Below are 22,081 nucleotides of genomic sequence, written 5' to 3' on the forward strand. Positions count from 1 at the left end.
TTACCCCTACAGTAATTCTTTCTAGACAGTAAGTCATCTGTGTACCAAGTTTGGTTGAAATCGCTCAAGGCATTCCAGAGTTATGCTGAAACATACACGCGCACAGCCATTTATATAGAGAGATAGATTAAATGTCTATGGAGTTTCTCAGTCATCCAGGTCATGGTTGTACCAAAGGTGCTTTTTCATGAGGCAACTGGACTTACTGTTTTTTTTTTTCTTTGAAGATGTTTTGCTTCTCATCAAAAAAGCTTCTTCAGCTCTAAACCAGAAAGTCCAGTTGCCTCTTGAAAAAGCACCTTTGGGATATCTCATTTAAGTTATGGAGCTCACCTTTTCCTCACTGATCATGTCAGGTGAAGCAAGCTAATTTAACTCTTTCAAGATCAACTGGATAACCAACACTGTATGATCTGACAATAATATCCAAACCCTGGTTTGCCATAGCTGAAGTCATGTTGAAGTCCCACTTAAGGGGACCTGCGGTTAAAGTAAATTCAGGTTAGTGTGTCTCTTCCTGCTTAGTAGAAGTGCTAGAACAGAGGTTTCCAATCCCTGCGTCATAGCCAGTGGTGGGATTCAGCTGATTCTGTCTGGTTCGGGCGAACCGGTAGTGGCGACTGCGAGAAGCTCCACCCACCCGCCCAGATGTAATGCGCAAGCACTGAGTGCGCACTCACATTTGCAAACTAGTAGGGCAGGTAAATTAATCCCACCTCTGGTCATGGCCCACTACCGGGCCATGGCCTATTTGGAACTGGGCCACATGAGTTGCAGGCTGGCACGCACACACAGCTACACTAGCGCAAGCGGCACCCCAAAGGCTTCTCTTCTCTCTTACGTGAGTGGAGCCGCGAGCATGTGTGTGTAAGCCGGCCTGCTGCTTATATTGCCCACTCCAAAAGAGGAGCGTTGGGAGCATTGAGCGGGATAAGGATATCCCGCTCAGCTTCACTGACCACCAAGGCTGCTTGCAACGGTGGCTCTTCCGTCCCAAGGGTCGACCCATAGATTTCCACTGCTCTCCTCTCCTCTGCCTTCTGTGCATCCGTGCATCAGGCACTGGACCCAGCTGTTCCTCTGGGGGCTGTTGATTCTCCATCTGAGGGCTGACGGACGGCTGAGGCTCCACCTGTCTCTCTCTCTCTCTCTCTCTCTCTCTCTCTCTCTAACAGCTCCAGTCCCTCTTCCCCCTAGGAGCTCTCAGGTTGCCTTGATGCTGAACCTTTTTTTTTTTTAATTTGAATTTATATTTATATTTATAATTTATATTTGAATTTTCTCCGAAGACTCAGGGTGGCTTACACTATGTTAAGCAATAGTCTTCATCCATTTGTATATTATATACAAAGTCAACTTTATTGCCCCCAACAACCTGGGTCCTCATTTTACCTACCTTATAAAGGATGGAAGGCTGAGTCAACCTTGGGCCTGGTGGGACTAGAACCTGCAGTAATTGCAAGCAGCTGTGTTAATAACAGACAGACTTAGTCTGTTGAGCCACCTGACTCCCACACCACCTCCTCCTCCTCCTCTGATTCACTGCTGGAGGGGCTGGCAGCCAACAGGCCACAAAAGGGCAGCCTCGGTGAGACTGAAGGAGACTGCACCCCCAAAGGCTCCTCTTCTCTGCGCCAAAAGCTTTTGCAAAGGGACGAAAGGCTTCGAGGACACAAACTTGCACTGCTTCAGGCCTTCAGTTCCTTTGCAAAAGCTTTTGGCGCAGAGAAGCACGAGTGAAGCTAAGCATGCGCGCGCCCACATCAGCCCACCGCTCACGTGGCCCTGGTTCCCCTTCTTCCCCCCCCCCACACAAAGGTTGGGGACCGCTGTGTGCAAGAAGGTCCATAGTGGGGGAGGGGAAGCCCTCCTGTTGTGCCTCGCCCGCCCTCCTCTCCTCAGCCGGGCCCCTCCCATCTCCTGCTATCTGAGCCAGAGACTGCTAGTGAAGAAGAATGGCCTGGCATGCCTCCAGCCCCCAGCCCTGGCACCATGCCCGGACAGACTGAGCAAGCAAACCTCCCTACAGCGTGTGAGCACGAAGCCAGCCACGAGCTAGAATTGCCGGCAGCTGAGCAGGAGGACGAAAAGACACAGTGGACAGATCCCCGCTTCCGGAGAATGGAGAGGCGACGTCAGCAAAAGGAAGGGAGGGGCAGGCCTGGATAAGTGCTGAGTCATGGAGCCAGACCCCATGGCCTATATAAAGGATCTGCTTTTTGGCATTCCTTGAGTCAGGCAAAGTCTCATCTGGTTTGCTGAAGTCACACCTTGGATTCCTGCCTGCCCTGAGAACTCTGACAGGAATCTGGCAAAGCTGCAGAGGCTTCGTGGCCACGCTTCATACAGACTTCCCCGACCCGTCCGTCAGAGGAGGAGTGGGACACGACACCTCCATTTATTAGTGTCTAAAACAGGAATTGTTTTAGGTAGTCCTCGACTTACCCTTACAATTAGGATCACAATTTCGGTTGCTAAGCAGGGCAGCTGTTAAGTGAGCTGAGTCTTGAGTTCATGATCCTTTTGCATTGGTTCTTAAGAGTGTCAATGCAGTTCTTAAGTGGATCACTTAAGCAAATCCTGCTTCCCCCTTGGATTTTGCCAGTTAGAAGCCGGGTGGGAAGTTCGCAACTGATGATCACATGACCCGGGGATGCTGCAATTGTTGTAAGAGTCATTGCCCAGCGTCCAAATTTTGGTCACGTGACCTCATGGTTCTACCACAATTCTAAGCACGAGAATTGGTCCTAACTCACTTTTTCCAATGCTCTGAATGGTCGCTAAACCAACGGTTAGAAATCGAGGAACTACAAAGGCATTAAAGAACAAACTTTCCCTTTAAAACATATAGTCCTTGAGTTATAACCGTTCATTTAGTGACCGTTTGCAGTTACAACAGCCCTGGAAAAAAAGCGACCGACGACCAGTTTTCACACTTAACAACCGTCGCAGAAGCATCCCCATTGGTCGCGCGACTCAAAATTCAGACGCTTGGCTACTGACTCATATTTATGACGGGTTGCAGTGTCCTGAAGTCATGCGATCCCCTTTTGCGACCTTCCAAGAAGCAAAGTCAATAGGGAGGCCGGATTCACTTAACAACCGCGTTACTAACTGAACAACTGCAGTGATTCACTGAACAACCGTGGCAAGACAGGCTGTAAAATGGGCGGGGGGGGGAAACTCACTTAACAAATGCCTCACTTAAGCACAGAAATTTTGGGCTCAATGTTGGTCGTAACTCGAGGACTACCTGTGTAACGCAGGAGATGAGAGTGCAGTTGCTTCGTTTTGCAGACTAATTAATAATACCGGTGGTCCTGACACATTTAAATCTCTTTTTTTTTTCACTCTTCTCATGCCCTGGAAAACCTTTTGCTAAGCCACCTTCCCCGAAGCCAATCGCCTTCCTTCGCGGACCCTGCCTTTTATCCGCCTGCCAGGAAGAGATGCTGCCAAACGTCCTTCGCTTAGCACAGCTCACCTCTATGAAGCAGATGAATGGGCAGAACAGAAGATAGCAGGAAGAGAAAAAGACAGAGAGAAAGAGAGAGAGAGAGAGAATGAGCGTGCAGCTTCGGATCGGTTCGGTGCAAAGCAATTGCTATGGTACCTAGAAGTTCCTGAGCAGCATCCACAAAAAGATTTCCTGCACCGAGTGGCTTGACTGGAAATGAGGGGAGAGTAGAAAAGTTAGACCAGGTGGCTCCTACCCAACCAGACACGTTGTAGAAGGCAAGGAGGGAGGGCCACATTTAACAGAATAACAAAATGGCAGAGTTGGAAGAGACCTTGGAGGTCTTTTAGTCTAGGGGTCTCCAACCTTGGCAACTTTAAGGCTTTAAGTCTTAAAGTTGCCAAGGTTGGAGACCCCTGTTCTAGTCCAACCCACTCTAGCATTTCGGACAAATGGTTGTCCAGTGTTGGAGCACTTCTCAATTTTTGGAGGCAAGTTGTCCCACTGTCAAGAAAATTTCTCCTCAATTCCAGGTTGCTTCTCTCCTTGATTAGTTTCCATCCGTTGCTTCTTGTCCTGCCCTCAGTCAATCTATTGGAGAATAGATTGACCCCTTCTTCTCTTTGACATTCCCTTAAATCTTCAACCAAACCCCACAAAACCCCAAGTAAAGGTAATCTTGATCTTAACTTCCGGTCACGACTTCAATCCTAAATTAAATTTAAAAATTGAATTGAATTGAATTGAATAACATGCAGAAGCAGTTTTTCCAAAGGATGTCTTAACATTAATTTTGACAGGCCTATAAGTGGTTGTCATTTGGGGTCATAATATGGAAATTTATTAGCAGTGTTAGCAATAACCTGGTTTGCAATTCTTCATTAAATGATCTATGCTTTAGGGTTTGTTTGTTTGTTTTTAAAAAAAATATTATTTGCCTCTGAAGACTACTTAGCTAAAGCACTCCCAGGACCTTGGAAATAGATATCTCAGGGACGTTGGATGACATATACCCCCTAAAACTGATAATTATCAAATTAATAACTTAGCTAAAATACATTCACATTAGGGATTCTTTTTAATATATATAGAGGGAATCAGAGAAGCACTAATTTAATTTTCTATTAAATTACCCCTTCCCGACCCGATACGTTTGGATAAATTGGATTTAACTCCAAATATTCTTAGCTCGCATGGCTTTATCTATTGCAGGGGTGTCCCAACCTTGACAATTTTAAAACCTGTGGACTACAACTCCCACAATTCCCAATCTACCCATGCTACCTGGGGAACTCTGGGAGTTGAAGTCCACAGGTCTTTAAATTGCTAAAGTTGAACACCCCTTCTCTACAGCAGGGGTCTCCAACCTTGGCAACTTTAAGTCTGGAGGACTTCAACCCCAGCATGGGTGGCTGAAGAACTCTGGGAGTTGAAGTCCTTCAGGCAAAGTTGCCAAGGTTGGAGTCCCCTGTTCTAGTCCAACCCACTCTAGCATTTCGGACAAATGGTTGTCCAGTGTTGGAGCACTTCTCAATTTTTGGAGGCAAGTTGTCCCACTGTCAAGAAAATTTCTCCTCAATTCCAGGTTGCTTCTCTCCTTGATTAGTTTCCATCCGTTGCTTCTTGTCCTGCCCTCAGTCAATCTATTGGAGAACAGATTGACCCCTTTTTCTCTTTGACAGTCCCTTAAATCTTCAACCAAACCCCACAAAACCCCAAGTAAAGGTAATCTTGATCTTAACTTCCGGTCACGACTTCAATCCTAAATTAAATTTAAAAATTGAATTGAATTGAATTGAATAACATGCAGAAGCAGTTTTTCCAAAGGATGTCTTAACATTAATTTTGACAGGCCTGTAAGTGGTTGTCATTTGGGGTCATAATATGGAAATTTATTAGCAGTGTTAGCAATAACCTGGTTTGAAATTCTTCATTAAATGATCTATGCTTTAGGGTTTGTTTGTTTTTTAAAAAAATATTATTTGCCTCTGAAGATTACTTAGCTAAAGCACTCCCAGGACCTTGGAAATAGATATCTCAGGACGTTGGATGACATATACCCCCTAAAACTGATAATTATCAAATTAATAACTTAGCTAAAATACATTCACATTAGGGATTGTTTTTAATATATATAGAGGGAATCAGAGAAGCACTAATTTAATTTTCTATTAAATTACCCCTTCCCGACCCGATACGTTTGGATAAATTGGATTTAACTCCAAATATTCTTAGCCCGCATGGCTTTATCTATTGCAGGGGTGTCCCAACCTTGACAAATTTTAAAACCTGTGGACTACAACTCCCACAATTCCCAATCTACCCATGCTACCTGGGGAACTCTGGGAGTTGAAGTCCACAGGTCTTTAAATTGCTAAAGTTGAACACCCCTTCTCTACAGCAGGGGTCTCCAACCTTGGCAACTTTAAGTCTGGAGGACTTCAACTCCCAGGATTCCCCAGCCAGCAAAGCTGGCTGGGGAATCCTGGGAGTTGAAGTCCTTCAGGCTTAAAGTTGCCAAGGTTGGAGACCCCTGCTCTACAGGATAAAAAGAGAATTCCATATCTCTTCTTACATAACAACCAGCTTGGCCCAAAGACCATCATGTTACTTCAGGTATCCTATCCTAATAGATTCTAGAAGGCATCAATCTAGAACTCAACATCAAATAATTTATGATACCAGCTTATCTCTTAGCACACCAGACCAATGAGTCAGGCTATCTAATTTGACCAGACCTTACCAGTATATTAAAATGCTCAACTACCAAGTTCAATAAACCAACATAAAACCAATTTTGTCAAAGGTGTTTTTTGAGGACTCCTTTTGTGGATTGGAGCTTCGCCACCAGCTGGTCTTCAGTTCATCTGTTGCTCAGTTTCTGAACAGAAGATTCCAGAAAGTAGATCAAAACCTTTTTATGTCTAGAACACGGGTCTCCAAACTTGGCAACTTTAAGACTTGTGGATTTCAACCCCCAGCATGGGTGGCTGAAGAACTCTGGGAGTTGGAAATCCACAAGTCTTAAAGTTGCCAAATTTGGAGATCCCTGGTCTAGAATGAAACAATTCCTCCACCTTTATTAAAATTTTGTGCCAGACATTTGTCCAAGAGCTGAATAAGAGATGCCCTGATGCATCTACGCATGACTAAAAGTGTAGAGATAACAAAATACTCTCCACACTTTTCAGCAGGAAATGGAACTGTGCATGGCAGTGACCCTTGCAGAGGTAGGCCTCAACCTAGGACCCCCAATCAAGAACAGAATTTCCTACGTTAAGCGAGGCAGCAATTCGGTGAGTCATGGGCAATATTTTAACTTTTTGTGCTATGGTTAAGGAAATCACAAGCAGTTGTTAAGTGTATCTGGATTCCCTTGACTTTGCTTGCCAGGAGATCGCAAAAACTGATCGCATGGCTCTGGGACATCGCAACAGTCGTAAGTACATGCCAGTTGCCGAGCGTCCAAATTTTGATCACGTGATCACAGGGGTGCTGCAATGGTAAGCGTGAAAAATGGTCACTCTTTTTGGTCCCACTCAAAGGGCCACTAAACGAATGGTAGTAAGTTGAGGACTACCTCTAGTGGATTATCTATCTTGATTATCCAGAAATGATCAACAACAACACCGCAGGAAGTCCATTCTCCGTCAAGACTAACCAGGAACAGGGCAACAGATAGTCTGAATACTTTCTATGATTCATCCAGTTTTCTATGATTCATCCAAGGAGACAAAGTGATCAGAACAATCAAGAAAGTAGCTGGGATGGAGCCTTCCTACACCTCATGGTAAGCTTGAAATTCCAGAAACCATGGGGATGCTACAATGGTCATAAGTGTGAAAAATAGTCATAAGTCACTTTTTTCCCATTATTACTTCGAATGGTCACTAAACAAATGGTTGTAAGTCAAGGACTACCCTGTATCAGGTAGTCCTGATCTGTCCCTGTAGCTCAGTTGAATCCTATATGTAGAATGACAAGAGTTGGAAGGGAATTTGGAAGTCTTCTAGTCCAGGGGTCACCAACTTTTCAGACCTCAGGGACCACTAAATTCATAATTTTAAATCCCGTGGATCACTAATATGATCTGCCTAATGACCGGCTGGGTGGATGTGGCAAGGTGGTCATGTGACTGGATGGGCATGGCCAACTCAATGTCACTCACGTCGAGGGGCACCTTGCTAGCTTCTACTCGCCACTCCTCACCTGCCCGCCTGGGCTCCTTAGGGCACCAACAGGAAGCAGTTGCTGGAGCTAAACAGCCACCATGAGAAACAGTTGGCAAAATAGCTCAGTTCAAATTGAATCTGACCAAGAAAGAGGCTCAGCAGAAGCACCTCACTGAGGACTAGGAGCATAGGCTTTCCAAGCAGAAGGAAGACCTGCGGGAGTGCAAGGCCAGGTACTGGCACCTGGAGGCTCAGCAGGCTGAGATGGTCAGCCAGTTCCAGGCCATGATGCAGTCCTACTGGAACAAGGCCCTGCGGCTCTTTGCCAACAGTGACGCTTCCCTCCAGCCTTCGCCCAAAGCCCCACACCAGGAGGCTGAAGCAGACCCTGAGTCGGAATTTCTGCCCCACTCCGACCCACACAAAAAGACCCTGAAGGGGGAGACTCTCTGCAGCAACACAAACGTTCATTGCACGTATCCGGCCCAGGGGCCTTAGTTTAAGGACCCCTGATTTAGTGCAATACAAAAAATGCAAATAATTTTTCTGGGGACCACCAAAATTTTCTCACGGACCACCAGTGGTCCACGGACCACCGGTTGGTGACCACTGTTCTAGTCCCTGCTCTGGCAGGAGACCCTATACCTGTGATGGCGAACCTACGGCATGCAGGCTGGAGGTGGCACACAGAGCCCACTCTGTGGGCACACGCACTGTCGCCAGCTGCTCTCTTCCGGGTTCCGGCGCACGCAGGACCAGCTCTCCGGTGCCCCGGAACTTGGAAGAGAACAGCTGGCCGATGTGTCAGTGCTGAGGACTTAGGACTCAGGACTGATTGAAGAATTGGCCTGTAAAACACAATGATTCTACCGATTTCTTGTAGGAAACAAGAAAAGACACCACCTATGATTCTAAAACAACAACAACTGATAGTTGACAACAGGGAACAACAAAAAAGATCCCCTGAATAGTTGCAAAATATGGTTAAGAAAGTCCACGTTCAAACCACATCTCTTGGGCAGAACAATGGTTGCAAATACAGGCAGTCTTTTTTTTTTTTTTTTTTTTTTTTTTTTTTTATTCAAAAAGTTTTTATTAGTCAAAAAAGGTTTATACAAATACATATCAGGTATGGTAAATTTTCATTTTTCTTATCTAAAATAAGAATTTTACTCAAATTTTTTAACACATACAACAGCCATAAGGCAAGCAGGTGACACGAAGTAGCTAAGTTTGCAAATTTTAAATACGTAATAAAGAAGAGTCAAGAATAATCAGAATATCGTACAAAAGAGAATAAGGAAAACCAACACAATCCCAAATATCTTTATCACTTCCTAGTTTTGGTAAATACAGGCAGTCTTTGACTTACAACAGTAGCGTAAGTTTAGTGACCGTTAGAAGTTACAAGGCACTGAAAAAAGTGACCTGTGACTGTTTTCCACACGACCATTGCAACATCCCCATGGTCAGGTGATCAAAATTCAGACACTTGGCAACTGGCTTACAGTTATGACGGCTGTGTTGTGTCTGCACCCCCCCGAGCCGGGCCTCCTGCCAGAAAGTGACTTGGAAAGTGAGGGGGAAGGGCCGTCAGGACTTACCTCAGGAGCACCGGCTCCCCTGGCTCAGCTCCAGGAGCCAGAAGCAGGCCAGGTGGAGGAGATAACGAGGCCTCCGTCCCCTGACTCTTTCCCCCTCACAGGCCACGCCTTCAGACCCAGCTGATGGCAATCAGGCTTGGTTGGACCCTAGGTTTCGTAGGCAGGAGAGAATGGAACAACAGAAGCAGGGGTGGGGCAGGCCTAGGAAGTGCTGAGTCATGGAGCCACGCCCCACAGGATATAAAGGCAGTGAGCACTGCTGTGCCTCTTCCTAGCTGGCAAGTCAACTGATTAACTGAGAGCTGAAGTGACTCACCAGCATCGAGGGAGATACCAGAGAACTTGGCAGACATTCGCTATTCTGCTGCCAGAGCTGATAGTGCCGGCTAATTAAGCCATCACTAGGACGGAGACGAAGGAGGACAGAACAGGCTGTAGCGTCCTGCGGTCATATGATCACCTTTTGTGACCTTCATACAAAGAACTTGAATGTGGAAGCTACATTCACTTAACAACCATGTTACTAACTGCAGTGATTTACTTAACAATGGTGGCGAGAAAGATCGTAAGACTGGGCAAAACTCACTTAATAACTGTCTCACTTAGCAACAGAAATTTTGGACTCAATTATGGGCATACATAGAGGTTTACCTGTATAGAAGGAGAAGACTATAGGTAATCCTCGAATTACGACCAAACCTGAGCCCCAAATTTCTGTTCCTAAGCAACATTTGTTAAATGAATTTTGGCCCCCATTTTACAACCTTTCTTGCCACAGTTGTTCAGTGAATCACTGCAATTGTTAAAATTAGTAACAAGGTTGTTAAGCGAATCTGGCTTCCCCACTGACTCTTGCTTGTCAGAAGGTCGCAAAAGGGGATCACACGACCTTGGGAAATTGCAACCGTCATAAATATGAGTCATTTGCCAAGCCTCTGAATTGTAATCGCAGGGCTATAGGGATGCTGCAACGGTCGTAAGTGTGAAAACTGTTCATTGGTCACTTTTTTCAGTGCCGTTGTAACTTCAGACATTTACTAAACAAATAGTTGTAAGTTAAAGCCTATCTGTATTAGAAACAGGTGTATTTTTCTCTTCTCTGTCCCTCTACCTACCCATCTACAGTATGGATCGATCCAATGATTCTCATCCTTAACAACTTTAAGAGGTGGGGACTTCAACTCCCAGCATTCCCCAGCCAGCCACGCTGGCTGGGGAATCCTGGGAGTTGAAGTCCCCACCTCTTAAAGTTGTTAAGGATGAGAATCATTGGGCTATACCCACTGATCCTTCATTCCACTCACTGTCCAAGTGAATGCCCAGACTGTCCCCTTGCTAGAGACCTAACATCCGCCATTTTGTTCTGCCTACATTTGAAATAGTTGAACTCAGTGGTGGGATTCAGCCAGTTCGCACCACTTCGGGACAACCGGTTGTTAACTTTCTGAGCAGTTTGGTGAACTGGTTGTTGGAAGAAATCATTAGGGCAGAAAAACGGTTGTTAAATTATTTGAATCCCACCACTGGTTGAACTGCTGCGGTTCCACCACATGCTACCAGGGGTTCACACGATTGCTGGAACTAGGATTACCATCTATCAGCAAAGCTGCATCCCACAGATACGGTATTTAGGGTTTTAGCTTGAACTAAACCTGCAGCCTGATCTTCAGCACTCCGCACACCATCATCCAATGCGGAAGGCGGATAGTCGTGCTTCAAACAAAGTTTGCAAAGGAACTGATGCAGCCAGAGAGAAACTCCTCTGGCTTTCAGGAAAGGTGGGAGTGTTTTTTTGCTCAAAAGCAGGGATGTGTGACAAATGTTGGTGTGTACATGAACGTCCTTTCTTTCACTGCTACTGGGACCAAAAGAAAGGCCGAGATACAGGTGAGGGAAGAGAGGATTATGGGAGATGATCACCGCTTCGTTGTCGCTTCGGAATCGCCTTTCCCAGCCTGGTGTTCTCCCAGGGAACAGGACTACAACTCCCATCATTCTTCAGTCACCATGATGACGAGCTGAAAACTGATATGGCTCAGCCCAACACATCTGGAATACCACAACTTGGGAAGCCCGGTTTAAGCTCACAAAATTTAGGGAACTGAGACCCGTTATGCCAGCTTTCCTGCAAGACATGGATTCTCCATGTCCTTTTCCATTTGTGATAGGACAGTGCCAGATCTCAGTGGTAATCTAGATGGCTGCTGCAGCACCTGCTCTACAACTCCCACCTGCTAAAAATCATATTGTCACAGAAAGGCAGAAAAGGAGGATCCCACTGCTACAGGTTGTCCATACAAGGCATGTGGACACTGGAATGGGACAACTTGCCATGGCCAGCTCACCGCTGCCAACTCGCCTCTGTCAACTCATCACCGCCAAGTCATCACACCGCCAACTTGCTACAGGGACAACTCGCTGGAGGGAGAGCCAGGCAGGCAGGCAAGTGAGCAGGTGGGCAGAGAGGGTTGGGGAAAGTGTCAAGGTGGCATTGTATGGGGGTCTTCCCATTTTCACACACGCCCCACTGCTGATTGGTGGCAGCTCTGCCCCCAGCACAGCAGGGGCAACAACAGTGCGGCATGTGAAAATGGGAAGCCCCCAGCCACTGCCATCTCCCCACCATTCCCCCCAATGCACTCTGCACTCTGCCCACCTGGCTCTCCCCTTCTGGCTGGTTGATCATGTGGAGTTGTCCTGCAGGAACGTGGCAGCTGTAAATTGGCAGACGTGAGTTGGCAGTGGTTAGGGGGCCAAGGCGAACTGTCCTACACCCTGTGGACATGATTTCGTAGCACAGGATGTGCGCGGGTTGAACATTTACAACGTTGCTTTGAATGGCTGTCAGGTCTTTGTCGCTAGGATGCATCACACGCGTGACGTAAAGAATACGGGACCACAGACATAAAGAGAAAGTGAAGTGGGAAGGCATAAAGGATGGACTTCAGTAAAATATACAGACCTTGGAGACGATTCTGGCTGTTGTTCTTTCCTTAAAGAGAAGCAGAAGTATGTTAGTTAGTTAGCTAGTTAGTTAGTTAGTTAGTTAGTTAGTTAGTTAGTTAGTTAAATTTTATGCCACTTGTCTCACTGATGTAGCAACTCTGAGCAGTATACCGTAAGATAAAAAGTTTAAAAAAAGTACTACAAGACAATTAAAATTACGAGAATTAAACAGAAACGTTAGCAGTGAAGCTACATTTGCAGTGAGAAAAGCCAAACAAAACTGAATAGTTTTGAATCCAAGTATAATGCAGCATTTCCACTCTCTAACAAGATAATCCATTCCCCTCTAAATACTCCCTTTTTTAGCCTTTTAGCAAACCCTGTCTTTAACATTTTCAAGATTTGCTCCACAAATATTTATACATATATTTATTTTTAATAAAGGGAACAGAATTTGGAGCACTAGAGAGCTGAAAAACGAAACCGTACTTCACAGAGCATGGAGCTGTTAGCTCTCAAATCCGTATGTTTTTCTTTCATACAAATCTCTTTAGATGCAACAGCCTTTTGATACCCTGTTTTCCCCAAAATAAGACCTCCCCTGATAATTAGCCCAATCGCGTTTTTGAGTGCATGGCAATAAGGCCAAGCGCTTATTTCAGGGTTCAAAAAATATAAGACAGGGTCTTATTTTCGGGGGGAAACATCCTCATATTTAACATCTGCACCCAGAGTATTTGACACTGTTCCTCTGAAACAAAGAGAAAAATGATGATTCCTTTATCTAGAGAAGAAGTGACTGTTTTTAAGGTTTTAAATTTATTGCAGTTTTAATGTTTCCCCATAATATCTTCAAGTTCTCTAACTTTATTAAGTCTTCATCCAGACTCTTTTCCTACTGCTACGTTCAGGTTTTGAAACAATTAAAACTGAGACAAAGGTGATGGTCCAGGGACTTGCGCAAGCAAAGCTGGGGAACATGGGCTTTAGAATCCCTTCCAAGCACTCTCGTCCTTCTGGCTGCCCATTTACACAGCAAAGGACAGCGAGTTTTGACAGGTGACTAAGCCTAAATTCCCACAGGCATGGAGAATTGCAGCCATCTGACAAAACTTCTTTTGCCTTGTGCGTACAAGCAAAGAGAAAGTGAGTTTAAATGATTAAACGATATTCCCCCTAGGCAGAATATGCGCATTAACGGTAGCTATTTAAACTTACTAGCCTTGTGGTGCAACCAAAACAATCTGGAACTGAACACACTCAAAACCGTAGAAATGGTGGTAGACTTTAGGAGAAACCCTTCCATACTTCCACCTCTCACAATACTAGACAACACAGTATCAACAGTAGAAACCTTCAAATTTCTAGGTTCTATCATATCGCAAGATCTAAAATGGACAGCTAACATCAAAAACATCATTAAAAAAGGACAACAAAGAATGTTCTTTCTGCGCCAACTCAGTAAGCTCAAACTGCCCAAGGAGCTGCTGATTCAGTTCTATAGAGGAATTATTGAGTCTGTCATTTGCACCTCTATAACTGTCTGGTTCGGTTCTGCAACCCAACAAGAAAAACACAGACTTCAGAGGATAATTAGAACTGCAGAAAAAATAATTGCTACCAACCTGCCTTCCATTGAGGACCTGTATACTGCACGAATCAAGAAGAGGGCCGTGAAAACATTTACAGATTCCTCGCATCCTGGACATAAACTGTTTCAACTACTACCCTCAAAACGACGCTATAGAGCACTGCATACCAGAACAACTAGACACAAGAACAGTTTTTTCCCGAAGGCCATTACTCTGCTAAACAAATAATTCCATCAACACTGTCAAACTATTTACTGAATCTGCACTACTATTAATCTTCTCATAGTTCCCATCACCAATCTCTTTCCATTTATGACTGTATGACTATAACTTGTTGCTGGCAATCCTTATGATTTATATTGATATATTGACCATCAATTGTGTTGTAAATGTTGTACCTTGATGAATGTATCTTTTATTTTATGTACACTGAGAGCATATGCACCAAGACAAATTCCTTGTGTGTCCAATCACACTTGGCCAATAAAAATTCTATTCTATTCTATTACGGGCTTACACAAGGGAAGTAGAAGGCCGAGATGGCTAAACCTGCATTTCTGTAAACAATCAGAGATGACCTTGAACAGGAATGTAGAAGCTGGTAGCAAAACATGAATTAATTCTGGAAAAACCAAAAAGGACGAGCCAGGAATTTAAAATTCCACCGTCTCGACTCTCTTTGGTTTAAGAAAGAGAGAGGGGAATTGTTGTAAAGCTTTTCAAAAGTCTGTCATTAATAACTATTTTCATAAAGTAAAGTTTCATAAACGAAGAGGGATAGAAGAGGGAGGGATAGAAGAGGAAGAAGAAAGGAGTAGGGAGGAAGGAGGAGAGGATGTAGATAAGAGAGGGGGAGGATGGTTGTGGAAAGTAGAAGAAGGTAGAGAAGGGAAGAGAGTAAAAGGAAGGGGGTGGTGACCGGGCAGGTCCGATTAATTGTATATGATGGTACATTAAATATGTTATTGGATATAACATGAATGTTAAAATAAAACTTTTTTATTAAAAAAAATAAAATAACTATTTTCATAAAGTAGAGTTGCAGTGTTTCTAATGTTGTCTGTTTCCCAGTTTAGCCTGCCTCCTTCTTAAAAGCCTTACTGTAATTTCCTTTCTTCTTATATTGGTGTTTCCCAACCTTAGTCTTTTTAAGATGGGAAACAGGTTATCTGAGGGACAGTCTCTTGCCGGTCACATCTATCCGACCCGCCAGAGTGGGGAGGGCAGGGAATGTTGCAGGTCCCATCCCCGAGGGAGATACACCTGGTGGGACCCAGAAGAAGGGCCTTCTCCGTGGTGGCTCCCTCTCTCTGGAACATCATTCACCCAGAGATTAGAATGGCCCCCACTCTAGCACTCTTCTGGAAGGCGCTGAAGACCTGGTTCCGCCAGCGGGCCTGGGGAACCCAGAGCAGGATGGAGCCATCGGTGTCTCAGTTTGCCAGAAAACAATGTTGGAGCTGCGCTCGTTCCATTCTCTGCTCTGGATGTTTCTCTGAGAAGACCTTGGCAGCTCTCCATTCTCTGCTCGAGACGCTTATCTGCAAAGGACTTTGGCAATTATCTAAATTGGACCAGGTTGGAAATAATGACAGACTGTTTTGTGTGAGAAGCCTTTGCTTTCTTTTGAGTTTCACGACGCTGGGAATGGGTCAATTCCCAGCTGCTTGAATCAAATTTATTTTCATTAAGGACTGTGTTTGTTGCTACCTGCTCGAGTCTGGGTCACAACACTTTCAGCCTCTGAAACCTCCGTTTGAGAAGCTGCGTGTTCTACATTCGGAGTATAAGACGCACCCAGATTTTCACCCTCTTTTGGGGGGAGGGGGGGTCTCCAAAAAATACGGTAATCCATATTTCTCTACTTTTCTTCTCCAAGATCATCTCTACGGTTCTCTACAATTCCCCTTCGCTGGGATTTACAACTCTGTTTTCAAGAACTCCAGTACAGAACCATAAAAATCCCATTTCACATGCTAAGTCTATTTTTCCAGAAGTCAATCTCAGCCATTACTAACCTGAAAGTTAATCCTGATTTGCTCTTCAGATTTCTCAGCAGCTCGAGCTGATTCAAAGGTGGAATGAGCCTAAATTGGAAGAAATCCAAAATCAATTTCAGACAAGAGAGAGAGAGAGAGAGAGAAAGAGAAAGAGAGAGAGAGAAAAAAAAAACACAGTAACCATCTCATGGAAAGTTTCCCCCTCCCTTGGGACTGTGTGTCTGTACAATATATTGCAAATACAGAAGAACAGGAGGTGAATTAGGAATTTTCCATCTCTTGACGTTTTCCCAAAGCAGGATGAGAAGATAAAACTAGCATGGGAAATGAAGGAGGTGTTTCACAATGGATGACCGGCTGGAAAAATTAATGGAATTAGCAAAGATGGCTAAATTGACTGCCTTAATCGAAGAAAAAAACACATCTAACTTTGTTTCTGCTTGGAAACCACTTCTGGACTTTGTGCTTGGGGTGAAAAAAAATGAAACTCTGACTTTGGGTTTTGACGATTAGATTATGTTTTGTTGTTATAGAAATGGCTATTATATATTATTACATGTACTGTATATGCCATATACAGTACATGTAATAAATATATTTTATTTATTTATTTTTATTTATTTGATTTTTATACCGCCCTTCTCCCAAAGGACTCAGGGCGGTGTACAGGCAGAATAAAACCAACAAAGAACAATATACAATATACAAAGTTAAAATATCAATTAAAAACTTATTAAATGAGCCTGAAAAATTTAAGAAATTTACCATAAAACCACAAACCCCATTAAAATTGCTAAAAATTTGAGTTTAAAATTCCATTCAAGCCAGCCCCGCGCGAATAAAGAGATATGTTTTCAGTTCGCGACGGAATGTCCGAAGGTCAGATATCTGGCGTAATCCCGGGGGGAGTTCGTTCCAGAGTGTGGGAGCCCCCACAGAGAAGGCCCGTCCCCTGGGGGCCGCCAGCCGACATTGTTTGGCGGACGGCACCCTGAGGAGTCCCTCTCTGTGAGAGCGTACGGGTCGGTGGGAGGCATGTGGTAGCAGCAGGCGGTCCCGTAAGTATATATATATATATTTGTTTGTTTTCTGAGGTTTTCGCGGGTGTTTGTATGTAGGTCTTTGGTTATTTGGGTTTTCTCCCGTGTAAAATTGGAAGTGTCTTGGCGACGTTTCGATGACGTCTCATTCGTCATCTTCAGGCTTCAGCTTCGTGCTTCTGGGAGCAATGTGTGATTGCAGCTGTTTCTTCCTTTTTAACTGCTAGTGGGGGTTTGAACTGATTGGGTGGGAGCTTGGCTGTGCTCTGATTGGATGGGGGTTTTTTGTGCTCTGATTGGCTGGGGGTGTGTCCTGTTTGGGTGGGGGCTTGGTTGTGCTCAGATTAGTCTGAGTTGCAGGGGGATTTGAGCTGGTGAGCTGCATTGCTGTTGTTTGGCTTCGTGTTTGTGGTCGTGCTACATCTTCATGGTGGGTGTCTGTCTGCTGTATGTATGGATTGGAGGGGTTTGAAATGGCTAATGTTGCAGCTGCGGTCTGGCTTCTGGTCCTTGGTCGTGCTTCCTGATGAGACTTCGTCGAAACGTCGCCAAGACACTTCCAATTTTACGCGGGAGAAAACCCGAATAACCAAAGACCTATATATATACTACATATAGCCTCAACTTTTTAAAAGTAAAAAATTGAGACTATATGTTATTCTTTTTCTACCATGCTAAAGAGAATCAAAGTGCTTTGCTTTCTTTTTCCTGTTTTACTCTACACCTTCTCCTCTTCCCTTTTTCTTACCCTACTTTTCCACTATTTTCATTTTTCTTTGTATTTTATAGCAATAGCAATAGCATTTAGACTTATATCCTGCTTCACAGTGCTTCACAGCCCTCGCTAAGCGGTTTACAGAATTAGCCTATTGCCCCCAACAATCTGGGTCCACATTTTACCGACCTCGGAAGGATGGAAGGCTGAGTCAAACTTGAGCTGGTCAGGATTGAATTGCTAAACTGCTGGCAGTTGGGCAGTCAGCAGAAGTAGATTGTAGTACTACATTCTAACCACTGTGCCACCATTTTTATTGTGATAAGGTAATAAAAATTTGAAAAAAAAAAGGAGGAAGTGGTGGCACTGTCTCTCTTCTAAAGAAAACATGCTTTTCTAAATAGTTGATTACAACCGCGACTTCTCCACCTGGACCAGGACCCTGGTGCAAGGCTGCCACGCCGCTGCAGAGCTCATCAAGGAGGTCTCCGTAAGTATGTCCTGGCTGCCCAGCCTGAGGACTGTGGCCCCTCCTCTCCTGAAGCCCTGGAGGAAGCCCAGGTGGTCAGTCTAGCAAACGGGAGGGAGAGATTATGCCCACCAGCTACAGTGTTGGTGCCCTTGGCACCAACTCAAGGAGTCCCTGCCTTGAAGAGTTGGCAACCTAAGGCAGGTGAGCAAGTCCCAGCCTCCAAGGCTCTTTCACCCGGCCATTGGAGGCAAAGCCTGATCCCTTCATGTGGCCATATCGCCCAGGCTGAGCAGCCTGGCTCTCAGGCAGATCAGGCATCACCTGTTGAAGTAACCAGTCGTCGTCCGCCACTCCCTCCGGGCTTGAAGGACAGAAAGTGGGGGACCAGCCCTGGACAAGAAGAGGCAGGCTGGAGATGGGCAAAGCAAGCCTGGGCCCGGTTGACCCATGGGGTGGCCCTCCCCTCGTCTCCTCCTGACCATGGAGGCTCTGCCTTGTGTCTTTCGGCCTAGGCTGCGTCTGGAACAGCCAGGATGTTCGACTCACGATCCACTATGAAAACGGCTTCACCATGTCCAGCGAGGGAGCTGGTTCTACCGGCATCCTCCTCCGATACCCTTTTGAGAAGCTGAAGATGTCTGCTGACGATGGGGTCCGAAACCTGGACTTGGACTTTGGTGGCCTAGAGGGGGAACTGGTGAGTGGCTGGTTGAGAGTGGCTTAATTAGCCGGCACTATCAACTCTGGCAGCAAACTAGCGAGCGTCTGCCAAGTAATTCTGTTATCTCCCTTGATGCCGATGAGGCACCCAGGAACAAACAGTACTTCAGCTCTAGTTAAGCAGTTGATTTGCCTGCTACGAAGAGGCATAGCAGCCCTTGCTGATTTTATATCCTGTGGGGTGTGACTCCATGACTCAGCACTTCCTAGGCTTGCCCCACCCCTGCTTCTGTTGTTCCTGCCTCTCCTGCCTATGAAACCTAGGGTCCAGCCAGGCCTGATTGCCATCAGCTGGGTCTGGAGGCATGGCCTGGGGGAGGGAAGAGTCAGGGGACGGAGGCCTCGTTATCTCCTCTACATGGCCTCCCTCTGACTCCTGAGCTGAGCTAGGGAAGCCGGTGCTCCCGAGGTAAGTCCTGATGGCCCTTCCCCCTCACTTTCCAAGTCACTTTCTGGCAGGGGGCCCGGCTCGGGGGGGCGCAGACACAACAACATTAATGTTAAAATTAACCGACCAAATCTTTGGTCTAACAGCAGGGTGTAAAACTAAGTCAAACTTTGCTAAGGATTTAGACAAAGGACTCGGAGCAAGTTTATTTAATGGGAAAATCTAGCTTGTTCTGGAGAGTGGAAAACACATACTTCGGTACATAAATATAGGTAGTCCTTGACTTACAACCATTAATTTAGTGACCATTTAGTTGCAGTGTCCCGGGGTCATGTGATCCCGTTTTGTGACCTTTTGACAAGCAAAGTCAGTGGGGAAGCCAGATTCACTTAACAACCTTGTAGCTGAGTGCAGTGATTCATTTAACAACTGTGGCAAGAAAGATCGTAAAATGGGGTAAAGCTCACTGAATAACTGTCTTACTTAGCAACAGGAATTTGGGGCTCACTTGCAGTCGTAAGTCGAGGACTACCCGCACTTTTAAAATTCTCTCCTCTTTCATTCTTTTCACCTTCTCCCGCCAGAAGTAGGAGAAAAACAAGATGGTTTATGGATTTTTGGGGCAGAGGGAGGTTTGTAAGCCCCCCAAAATCTATTGGAATTAGGTGGCTGTAAAAAAAATTGAATAAATAAATATAAATAAAGGAAGCTGGCCTAGCTCAGGGTTCCTAATGCTTAATATCATACAATGCTTCATATTATATAGATTATACAGATAGTCCTCGACTTACAACGGTTCATTTAGTGACCGTTCAAAGTCACCACAGCACTGATAAAAGTGACTGATGACCATTTTTCACACTTACGGCCACTGCCACATCCCCACGGTCACATGACCAACATTCAAACACTTGGCCACTGACTCCTGTTTATGATGGTTGCAGCGTCCCAGGGTCACGTGATCCCCTTTTGTGACCTTCCGACAAGCAAAGTCAACGGGGATGTTGGATTCACTTAACAACCATGTTACTAATTTAACAACTTCAGTGATTCACTTAACAAAGGCAGCAAGGAAGATCGTAAAACGGGGCACAACTCACTTAACAATAGCGACCGTAATTTGCTGTTTGGGGCTCAATTGCGGTCGCAAGTCAAGGATTATCTGTACAATGTGGGAATGCCGTCAAATATGTTGGCGAGCGAGGGATGAAATATGTGGTATGAAGGACATTCAAGTTCTCCATCATTCTTGGAAACCTAATTTGTGATCCCAGTCCGGTTCAGTGAAATGCTGGATCCCTGCGAGATCTCTCTCGTTCTGTCCAGACTGGCTGATCCCCAGAATTTTCAGCCAGTGTGATACTGTGTAAGACCCCTATCTCAAATCTGCTTTCCACTCTCTGGGGGCCACAGCCTGTTGTGGTCCGCCAGCTGCCTGGGAAGCTGGCAACGGAGTCGGACAGCGATGAGGCTAAGTGGGGGCCAGGGCCATCGGGAAGTGAGGTGCGGACTCCAGAGCCTTCAGAGATTGATAGTAGTGAGGCAGAGAAACAGGAGGAGCCTGTTCCTAATGCAAGAGCTACCAGAAGGCAAGACGAGCTCAAGCAGAGAGGACAACTCAGGAGTAGGGCCAAGAGATGATTGGCCCCTCCCATAAGGCTTAAAACAGACCAACATCGGTGTTTCAGCTTTGCCGGAAAACAGCGTTGTAGCTGTGTCTTCTGCTTCATCCTCTGCTTCGTCTACATCTTTGTTTTTGTGGCTTCTGGACGTTTGCCAGGAAGGGCCTTTTGCAGTTTGCCTAATTGGACTAAGATTTGTGAGATAACGGAGGAATTTGTATTGGGAGGCATTTGTTTTACTTTGAGTTGAACGACTCAAAGTAAAGAATTACTTCATTCCCAGCTGTTCGAATAAAGTTTGTTTTTCCACGGGCTAAGTTTATTACTACCTACTTGGGCCTGGGTCACAACACAGCCCACAGTTTGAAAACTCCTGGCCTAGGCTGAATTTCCTTGCAAGAACTCCTTTTTCAGCATGTCCAGGACCCGATTCGTGCTTCGGATTCGGGATACAATGTGAACATCATTTGTTGACCATTATTCATTCCTTACCTTGAAATTCATCAGCAAGACTGAATGGCTCGTTTGAATGCGCCCCTCAAAAACCAATCAAGGAATTGCCCCCCCAAAATTTTTCTTGAATGAATTAGCCCCGACAATACCAGTTTGTTGCAAAAAAAGCAATGTGATACATATATGACCCAGATCTTCATCACCACATAACCTTAAAGAGAATTCTTATAACTTTCTTCACTCTGTCTCCACTCTTGAGACTTCATTCCCAGAAGATGTGCTTTTGTTAGATGTACCATACTTTTGAATAAAAGAACTGGGCACAAAGAATCATACAATCACCAGAATAAAACACAGTACATGCAGCTGAATATGAAAAATTTTAAGAAATTTCATCTGGTCTGTAGGCTTTATTTGAGGCTGCGAAAATGGAGATTTTTTTCTCTCTGTTACTATCAAGACAATCTGACTCCTTTTTGAAAGCTAAGACTACAAAGTCTGGGCTGCAAAGCCTCAAATGACCATTAGATGGTGACAATGAGACAAAGTGGTCCTTTACTGCCACCTAATGATAGCCTATAGCTTGGCAGTCCAGATCCAGAAACCTTAATTGAAGTATATAAAGCAAAGTATCGGACAGTGCTCACTCCCGGTAGCAAAAGACGCACTGTGAGTTGTTACTGGAAGCACACTCAACAATCAGGCAGGGTCAACATCGCTGGCCATGCCTCAAAGCAATCCATTACAAAAGAAGCACAACGTAAGTGTCACAAACGAGATACACTCTCACAAGTACACACATGCACACACCACAAAAAAGATATTGGGTATCGGTGGTGATGAAGCCATTGTAAAAGAAAAAGTGAGAGTGAGGAAGGTCAGCAAAGGTCAAAGAGAGAT

At 45.1% G+C, this 22,081-nt stretch overlaps 1 protein-coding gene across 6 annotated transcripts in view; it reads right to left on the bottom strand.

Moving 5' to 3' along the window:
- KCNQ2 (potassium voltage-gated channel subfamily Q member 2) overlaps positions 1 to 22,081 on the bottom strand; it is a 171,963-nt gene that overhangs the window by 30,226 nt on the left and 119,656 nt on the right. For 4 of the 6 annotated variants that reach the window (XM_058175679.1, XM_058175680.1, XM_058175678.1 and 1 more), the window contains 2 exons: positions 15,790 to 15,858; positions 12,196 to 12,225 (listed from right to left, as the gene is read on the bottom strand). In XM_058175679.1, coding sequence (XP_058031662.1) covers positions 12,196 to 12,225; positions 15,790 to 15,858 — 99 coding nt within the window. Of the gene's footprint in view, positions 1 to 3,613; positions 3,668 to 12,195; positions 12,226 to 15,789; positions 15,859 to 22,081 lie in introns of all 6 variants that reach the window. The other 2 variants (XM_058175676.1, XM_058175674.1) reach the window with 1 other exon arrangement.

This window comes from Ahaetulla prasina, chromosome 3, assembly GCF_028640845.1.
Source record: "Ahaetulla prasina isolate Xishuangbanna chromosome 3, ASM2864084v1, whole genome shotgun sequence".
Classification (NCBI taxonomy): domain Eukaryota; kingdom Metazoa; phylum Chordata; class Lepidosauria; order Squamata; family Colubridae; genus Ahaetulla; species Ahaetulla prasina.